General features: G+C 36.5%; 1 protein-coding gene across 4 annotated transcripts in view; it reads left to right on the top strand.

Annotated features, from left to right (window-relative positions):
• The first annotated feature begins 1019 nt into the window (after window positions 1-1019).
• Window positions 1020-9550, top strand: part of VPS45 (vacuolar protein sorting 45 homolog) — a 48120-nt gene continuing 39589 nt past the window's right edge. For 2 of the 4 annotated variants that reach the window (XR_004314046.1, XM_014560854.2), the window contains exons 1-6: window positions 1021-1243; window positions 1869-2003; window positions 4271-4331; window positions 7763-7842; window positions 8943-9011; window positions 9125-9262. Coding sequence is in view for 3 of the 4 variants with exons in the window: in XM_014560854.2 (XP_014416340.1) it covers window positions 1151-1243; window positions 1869-2003; window positions 4271-4331; window positions 7763-7842; window positions 8943-9011; window positions 9125-9262 (576 nt within the window). In the remaining variant the exon portion in view is untranslated. Of the gene's footprint in view, window positions 1244-1868; window positions 2004-4270; window positions 4332-7762; window positions 7843-8942; window positions 9012-9124; window positions 9263-9550 lie in introns of all 4 variants that reach the window. The other 2 variants (XM_032464372.1, XM_006186583.2) reach the window with 2 other exon arrangements.

Here is a 9550-nt window from a genome sequence, read left to right as displayed (position 1 = left end):
AGGTTCCAAAAACTAATATTTACCCTCCTTTTCGAGAAAGGGCATGATGGAGAGAGGCCTTCGGGGTATGCTGACATTTAGAAGCTGATTTCTTTCAGATTCATTTTGTTGCTAAGTTTTTGTCGTTTCTTAAATCAAAATTTTTAGTTTTCCCTTAAAATCCCCACGCTGCTTTGCTTTAGCTCACAGAATTCGTGCCCCCTACGCATTTTTTTTTTTTGACCCTTTTAACCCCCTTCTTGTCCGCAGTTTCAGCGTAGCAGTCCCCAGCACCCCACGCGAGTTGAAGCCCGCGGAGTCCAATCGCACAGGGCGCCGAAACCTGGGTGGCTCCCGGCTCTGCCGAGCCCGAGGCCTGCGAGGGCTGCCGACCCCAGCTCCGGGCCCTCCTGGGGCATCCGAGGCCTCTCCCACAATATCTCTAAAGGGCGTTCCATTTGTTTATTCATTCAACAAATATTTGTTCAACTTCTGATGTCCCTCAGTCTTCGGAAAGACAACTCGGGCCTCACTTTGCAGGGCAGTGTCCTTGCCTTATTAATGACCTAAAGGAGCTGGGGAAGACGAATTTCGGCCACTATTTAGCAAACAGCGCGTGCGATTTACCCCACGCCGTCCCTCCGAGTCCCGAGCATCTGCCAGGAGCCTACGGCCATCTCCCTCCCCCCCCCCCCCCATCCTTCACTGCCACCCAAAAAAGCGTTAATGGCAAGTAGTGGCCACGGCCAGGCTCTGCTGTTTTTGCCTCCAAGCCAGCCTTACACCAAGTTCCTCCACACCGCGAGGCGCCACCCTCTCCCCAAGCCAGCGGGAGAGGCGTCAGGCCACGGCCGGGGCAGCCCGGACCAGGGGCGGGGAGCGGTCTCAGAGTCCAGGCCTCGAACACCTCCCGGCTGAATGGGTGGAGAATCACGTCCGGGCGCGGCGGCGCCGCGTGTCTCAGTCAGATTCTTCCACCCGGCGGGGAGGCTGGGTTCCCGAGACCGCGTAGCGGAACTACAACTCCCAGGATCGCGGCTGCCCGGACTTCCGGAAGCCACAGCCGGGCGGGGAGGAAGCCGCCGAGACCCGGCCAAGAAGCCGGGGGTAATTTAACAAGAAAAAAAGGGGGGCGGGAAGGGCTACAGGGCCAACCTGTCAATTCGCCACCATGAACGTGGTTTTTGCTGTGAAGCAGTACATTTCTAAAATGATAGAGGACAGCGGACCGGGTATGAAAGTACTTCTCATGGATAAAGAGACGGTGAGTTTGCTTTTGCTCAGTATTTGTGAGGGAACCCTCCCTCCCTTGTATTAGCTGGTCCCATCCCACTAGGATTTAGTATTTAGTTAAAAATTTATAAGTGAGGGTCAGTTCTGCTTGAAACTGAAACGTCACATAAAGCTTGCCCAGAGGTTTTCAGTCTGAATGGCTCTAACCACTGCCAGAGATTTCTTCTCAAACCAAGTACAATTTATTAGAATCAGAAATCCTTTTCTAAATGCCTCTGCCAAGAAATAATATGAGACAGACTACTTGTAAGACTTGGGGATGGTCCTATTATTTTCATTCAGCGTTGTGTTTATAAAGTAAAGCTGTTAGGGCTCAAACTGAGATGACAGGTTATTATTTGCTGGTCACAAAATTTTAAAAAAGCTTTTAAGATGATGGGAAAATTTTTTATTTGCAAATTTATGGGTTGTCCATGTTCAGAGAGCATTTTATTTTGGTACATTAATTGTGATTTTAGATGCTCAGTAAATGTTATTACCTACGTTAATATCCAGCTAAATATTAATGAAAAAAAATTTTTTTAAGTTTTAGATATTGCTTCTTGATTTTACTATTCTGGACTAGCATAGTATTAGTTAATTCTTTTTCTTTACAGACCGGCATAGTGAGTATGGTGTACACACAATCGGAAATTCTTCAGAAGGAAGTGTACCTTTTTGAACGCATTGATTCTCAAAATCGAGAGATCATGAAACACCTGAAAGCAATTTGTTTTCTTCGACCTATGAAGGTACTACATAAACTGAGCTGCCATCTGTCCAGGCAAATGTAGCACACTATGATCTGAAACCATTAAGGCAAAATAAATTTGTATTATCATTTTTTGTGGCATCATAATTACACTGGTTTATCAGAGTTATAACCATGACTTGCCTCTTTTCCACACCTCAGTTCACTCCTTACAGCCAGTTTTCCCTTCAAGATGTCTTTTAGGTTCTCAGCTACTTGCAAAAGTTACACCAGCTACCCTAACAGAGACCCAAATCACTTTATTCCTGGGTTAACCTCCATACCTATCACACTGAACACCATTGCCATTTAATCTTACATACTCTTTTCAGTGTCTTGAGTCTTAACCATTTTATTCACTTCTATGCTCGGGAACCTATAATGGCTCAATTTCACTCCCATGATTAATCTACATTTAGTAGCCCTCAGAGCTCTCCTTTAGTTGGTTTGATCTGCCCTTATGTATCGAACCTCCTATGTCCTACCTCTGCTCCTCTTCTACAGCCAACTAGGCCTTTTTATCATCCCTCTAAATGCTCATTCCTGTTCTTTTCCCCTAATTAAAGGTTCTTTAGCCTTCTGTCAGTTGTTGCCTACTGTCTTCTAAATCTAGCTTGAGTCCTCCTCAAAATTTTTTTTTCTATTTCAGTCTTATTTTCTATATTCTCTTGCTTTATGTTCATGTTCTTCAACTCCAATGCATTCTTTTACTAGGCTTGTACATTATGTACTTTACAAAATATAAATCTGATCATATCACCATGCTTCAAATCGTTGAATGATTTCTCATTGCTTTTATGATAAAAACAAAATTCCTTAAGTATGGCCTGCAAGGCCTTGTGTGCTCTAGTTCCTACCATTTCTATAGCTTCATTTCAAACCGTTCCCCCTTTTGCTCTGAGCCACACCAATATTTTAGTCCGCTGTATTCCATTGTGCCGCAGGACCTTTGCACAGGCTCTTCTCTTTGCCGGAAACTTCTTTACTTCCTCAAGCAAATCTTTCCTGACCTTGCTGACTAGGTCCAACCCCCCTCTTATAAGCACTTACAGCACCATCTTCCCCTCCCTATTGCTTGTCATGGTTGAAGTCTCATATAGTTTGTGGGGTTAATTAATACGTCTCACCTACCAGCAGTAATCTCCAGGAGAGCAGAAAAGATGTTCATTTTTTCACACTACTATGTCCCCAATGCCTGCCACATAGTGGATACTCAATAAAGAGTTCCTGAATTAATTAATACAGTTAATTGTGTTATAGTGGTTTCCAGTTTTTCACATTAGTCATGAAATTTTGGTCCTAAAGGGGATCTTAGAGATAATCTAGTCCATCATTTCCTAACTTTTTTTTATTAGAGAACCTTCCATATGTGTGTATTTATATATATACATTCTCAAACTCAAAATGTGTTCTTAAGAACAATTTTTCTTTAAGATTATATTATGAAGTTAATTTTTAATGTATTTTTTAATCTAAATGACAATTCTTAAAGCCTTTTTCCCATTTAACAAGCAATGTGCAGTTGCTTACATTACTTTTAATTCTGTAGGGAAATGTGTAGTTTTTCTAACATTCAAAATGATATTTTATATCATATATAGTTTGGGGACCAATTTTATACTGAAATTTAACCATATGTTATAGTATCAGAAATAGATAAAACCTGCATTATGATCTTACGTAATTGGAATTCTTATGTTTTGACCATATGAAAATCAACTTGTTTTTTAGTTCTAAATCTTATATTTTATTTTAAAATAATGTAGTTATATAAAAGGTCTTAGCTTGCTGTTTGTAAATACTTCACAAACATTGCAATTGTACAGTCTTAGGTCCCAATAAGCTAAAAGCCCAAGTGAATATAATTAACTGTAGTTTCTTTTGAATGTAGGTTTTTAAAGGACTAGACACATTTTGTTATTCCATATAAGAATTTTGATCAGATGAATATAGATTTATAGACAAACAGCTTGAGGCAAATTTGCAGAATTATTATCAATTTTATGTTGTATTTCAAAATCTGTGTTCTTTATATTTTTAATCTTAATTTGGCCAAGGCAGTTCTGCTAGTTAATATTATATGATTCCTGATCATTATTTTTAGTGTTTCTCTTTTTTATCCCTAGCCCTCACCCCTCCCAGGGTACACACACTTAATTTAGACCTCAGCACACAGTAGATTGTCAGTAAATCAATGAATGATATTTATTACTTTTTCACTTAAGCAATTTTCCTAATATTTTTGTTTGTTTGTTCTTTTTTTTCTAGGAGAATGTGGATTATCTGATTCAGGAGCTCCGAAGACCCAAGTACAGTATCTATTTTATTTGTAAGTATGTTATTTCACGTATTCAATCATGTAATTGTATCCTAGCCAGTATGTTCTGTTGGGTACTTCATATCATCAGTATGAGTCTTTTTTTTTTTTTTTTTTTTTGTCCTTTCAATTAAAAGGGTTGGACCAACATTCTATTTCAGAGAGCTAAATGTGATTTCTATTCATCATTGATTGCTTAGGTAAAAAAAAATTTTTTTTTAAGTTTTACTTTGCATTTCAAGATTCTTTGTAAGTCAAAAGTTATAGGTAGCCAAATTTCACATCACACCTTTGCAAAAAAATGTATTCTTATTCCTATTTTACACTTTTATGAACTGAGGCATAGAAGCTGCTTTATTTATTTGGAAGGAGGGTGTACTTGAGTCTGTTGGAAAAGCAGAGATTTACTTTATATACCAAATGAAAACATTCCCTTTCTCTTGGCTACTTTATGTAATACTTGAAAGTACAAGTCACCAGGTAGGTATCTCTATGTGCATAACTTTTGGGGGGGGGTGCAGTGCTGGAGGCCTGGAAATAAACTAGGTTTGTGGTAACTATACAATTTATATGGATTTTTTTGATGTAATGTATTCTGCTTTGGAAGTTACATCCGTTCTCCTCTAGATGTCATTATTGATCTTTGTAACATTAGTATAGTTTATTTGATGCAATTTTCAGACCAAACTCAATAATCAGTATGTAGGGCATCTGAGAAGTTTTAAAGCTTCCCTGAAGGCTTTGGAGTTTTAGGGTTTAGACTATAGACTAAGACATATGTACCTTCTTGAGCATATACCATGATTTAATAATGATACCAAAAATTAACATTTGTGATGAGGTTGCATTTTATAAAAACTTTCTCATAAATTATTTGGCCCTTAAAACCACCCCAAGAGGTAAAAAAGTAGGCAATTTTATTAGTTTCTGTCATCCTACTTTTGTTTTTGTTATTATTTTTGGCTAATAAGAATCACAAGTTTTCTTTTTTGATTAAATTTTTCTTTTGAGATAATTATAGATTCACATACGGTTGTAAGAAATAATATGTAGGGCCCTTTTATCATTTACCTAGTTTCCCCCAGTGTACATCTTACATAACTGTAGTACAGTATCACATCCAGGATATTGGCATTGATACAGCTGGGATGCATCTCCATAAGGATATTGCCTCCTATTGCCTTTTATAGCCACATCTGCTTCCCTCCCACCCCAGCCTCCTAAGTAATCCCTGGAAACCATTAGTCTGTTCTTCATTTCTATAATTGTGTCATTTCAAGAATGTTATATAGATTGAATCATACAATATATAACCTTTTGGGATTGGCTTTTTTTCATTTAGCAGAATTCTCTAGAGGTTCATCCAGGTTGTTGTGTGTATCAATACTTCATTCCTTTTTATTACTGAGTAGTATTTACCACAGTTTAACTATTCACCCTTTGAAGAATATCTGAATTGTTTCTAGTTTTGTCTAATACAAATAAAGTTGTTAGACACATTCGAGCACAGTTTTTTTGTGTGAACTTAAGTCTCCATTTCTCTGTAATAAATAATGCCCAGGGAGCAACTGTTGAATCATATGGTAGTTGCATGTTTAGTGCTTTGAAAAATTGCTGAATGTTTTCTCGTGTGACTATGCCATTTTACATTTTCACTAGCAATGTACAGGTGATCAAATTTCTTTGTATCCTCACAAGCATTAGTGTTGTCCATGTTTTCCATTTTAGCCATTCTGATCTGTATGTAGTCATTCCAGCATTTTTTAGTCTGATTACAAGCCAAGTACTTAAAATAAGAAAGTATAGAAACTTTTGTACTCATTGACAGAGAGAGAGAGATTGATTCTTTACGCTGCCAAATTTAAGTGGGCATCTAGCAGAATCACTCTTTTGACAAGTCTCTTAGCTAAAAATTTAATAGGTCATGAGATGAAAGATTCCCTTCTCCTCTGAGGAGAGTTCTTCGAGGCAGTGGTTGAGAGTAATAACAAATAATAACTAATATTTATTCTTCTGGTTCTAAAGATTGATTTGGGCTGTAAAAATACCAAGTTGAAGAAAAGAATTAAGTATGTCGAAGTAGTTAGCACTAAAGCCTAGGAAAAATAGGCTGTTGAAATTTCTTTGGTGTAGTAATCAATTTCACAATTGTATTTGATTGAAATAAACTGAGTTTATACATAATTCATTCATTACAGACTTTCAGCACAATTGGTGTTAGCACTAAATTGGCCTTCTGCTCATGTCATTTTTAAATCATTTTATTTTGGTATATTCTTATGTCCACAAAATATCTTGTATATTAGGTTACTCCCTTCCTCTATTAAAAAAAAACTTTTTATTGTGGAAGTTTTCAAATATGTACAAAAGGTAAATCCCCTGTACCCTTTGCCCAGTTGCTACAGGTCCTCTACCATGGCCAGTCTTGTTTTAGCTATACTGCTACCTAGTCCCCCACCAACATTATATTGAAGAAAATCTAAGACATCATATGATCTCATCCATAAATATTTCCTTGTGCATTACTAAAAGATAAGGACTCATTTTTTAAAAATACCATTATTACATTTAAATAATAAAAAATAATTCCTATTTTCAAATATTCATTGGGTTCAAATTTTTTCATGCCTTTTTTTTTCTCCACTAAAAAAATCATAGTAAGGTCCACACATTGCTACTGGTTGATACGTTGTTTGAGTTTCTTTAATCTTCTGTAGGTCCTCTCTCTACCCTTACCCCCATGCAATCTATTTATTGAAGAAACTACGTTGTTCTGTTAAAGTTTTCCACGGCTTGGGTCTTGGTAATTGCATCCACGTGGGACAGTTTAACATGTTTTTTGCAATTTAAAATGTTCCTCTGTCCTCTAGTTCCTGTAAATTGGTACTTGGATAGAGGTTTAGTCAGATTCAGATTTGATTTCTTTTCAGCAAGAATATTTCATAGGTAGTGTTGTGTGCTTCCACTGATGGTCTCTTACTATGATATTAGCAGAGGTTGATGCTCAGTGCCTAGGTCCATCCATTGATTTACTAGGGGTTGAAAAAAATCATGATGTTTTAATTCTTTCATTATCATTGCTTCTTTGTATTTTAGCTGGAATATTTCTAAAAGAAGGATTTCCCCTCATCTACTATCCAGTTATTTGGTGGTATATTTTGTATATAAAATATAAAAGGATTTGCTATTTTCAGTATAATGATTTGCTTCCCTAGCATCCTCCAATGGCTATAATAGTGCCCCCCTTTTAATTATTATGAATTTATGGATTTAAACATATTTGTGCTACTCACTCCAATTTGAAGGTTTTCAACTTTGATATATGTCACAATGTATGCTAAACTTCACTTAGTCATTAGACCTTAACTGTCAGGCCCATTTATGTCTAATTGCAGCAGAGATGATCTCCTTTGAGTCAGCCACAACTCATATGTCTGTTTCAGATTTCAGTAATGTGATCAGCAAGAGTGATGTGAAATCATTAGCTGAAGCTGATGAACAGGAAGTTGTGGCTGAGGTTCAGGTAAACATATTGGTCTTCTAACACATCTCTTATATGAGCCCTTTTTAAAGATTTGAGTCTAAAAATAAGGAAATGCTGTCTCATAAGAGGGTAGGCTATTGATCAGACACAATAAATGTGTCGTACCGGACTGCTCACATTTAGAAAGTTTGGAAGAGGTATCAAATTGGATGGGAACAAAATTAAAGGAGTCAGTGGGAATAAGGAGATTGGAATGGTACTGGATCCTACTGGATTGGTAGGGAGGGTTTCACAGGGTTGGGGTCAGAGTCAGATATGTCTTATGCTAGTTTTATGAGCTACATGATAAGAATGTTTGTCTGTACAGTCATAATCTGTGTCTGATTGGGAGAGAATAGGAAGTAAAAGATATGAATGAGGTTTGTTAAAGTTCTGTTTGTGGAAAAGAAAAAAAAGTTCTGTTTGTGGCTATCTTACTTTGGGAAGTTATAAACAGACTTGTCATTAAGTTGAATCTTGAAAACTAAATATTTATTCTGCATGCTATGTAATACATTACATTAGAATATTTCATGTTATTTTTTCCTTCTTAAACCCTTTAGTGTTCTTGAATACATTTATCACAAATGTTTGAATACGTTTATCACCTAAGTGAAGAATATTGTCTTCAAGGAAGCAAATAAGTTTGGGATTTTCAGAAGGATGTGCTAGGTGATTAATGATTAAAAAAAGAATGACCTATTTTAAGTCATATTCTCCCTCATGAGAATACACTAGACAGCAAAGTTCTTATTCATCTGAGTATAACATTATATATCCTATAGCAATGTTTTATTTTTACTAACTGGTAAGTGTGTGTATAAGTTCCTTTAATTGTAATATGTATACTTATACAACTTTGTTTTGGGGTAGTTTTTTTTTTTAAGATTTATTATTATTGCTGCTATTTTATAATTATCTTATTAATTCCCTCACATTGAGTATTGTTACTTAATTGATCAATTTTTCTGTGCCTTTTATGTATGCATTTCCTCAAATTTAATTGTATCACAGTATTATATCACATATGAAAAATATTATTGCTTGATACAATTGGGAGTTTATGGAATGACTGATGGATCTTGGTGCTTTGTTTGCAGGAATTTTATGGTGATTACATTGCTGTGAATCCACATTTGTTTTCCCTCAATATTTTGGGTTGTTGCCAGGTATGTAAAGAAAGGATTTTTTTTTAATTTGTTTATCAGAGTTAATTCAGCAAGTAATTGGACTTGTAAGAAAAAATTCAGATAGTTTCTCTGAATATGTTTTTAACAATAAGGGTCGAAATTGGGATCCAGCCCAGCTATCCAGAACAACTCAAGGACTGACAGCTCTCCTTTTATCTCTGAAGAAATGTCCCATGATTCGTTACCAGCTTTCATCAGAGGCAGCAAAGAGACTTGCGGAATGTGTTAAGGTACAGCATTCCCTGTCCCCAGTTCCAAAACTCAAGACCATTCATTTCCTTATCACGTTTCAGAAACTGAAGGAATGTTTTATTTATGACCAAAGAGATAATGTGTTAGGTTTACTGGCAAAGAGGTAGGTAGTTGTAATTCAAGACCAAAAGCAACAAATTAGAGCTAAGAATCTTAGGTTTAACCCAAGAAACATTTGCAAGCTACTTCTTTTGATCCAATTAAACCACTTTAAAAATAGAGATTCAAATTCTAACCTCCTAAACAGAATGCTACTAAACTTTGTC

This window comes from Camelus ferus, chromosome 21 (assembly GCF_009834535.1).
Source record: "Camelus ferus isolate YT-003-E chromosome 21, BCGSAC_Cfer_1.0, whole genome shotgun sequence".
Classification (NCBI taxonomy): domain Eukaryota; kingdom Metazoa; phylum Chordata; class Mammalia; order Artiodactyla; family Camelidae; genus Camelus; species Camelus ferus.
The sequence above is the reverse complement of the archived record's forward strand: the minus strand, read 5'-3'. Positions and strand labels throughout refer to the sequence as shown.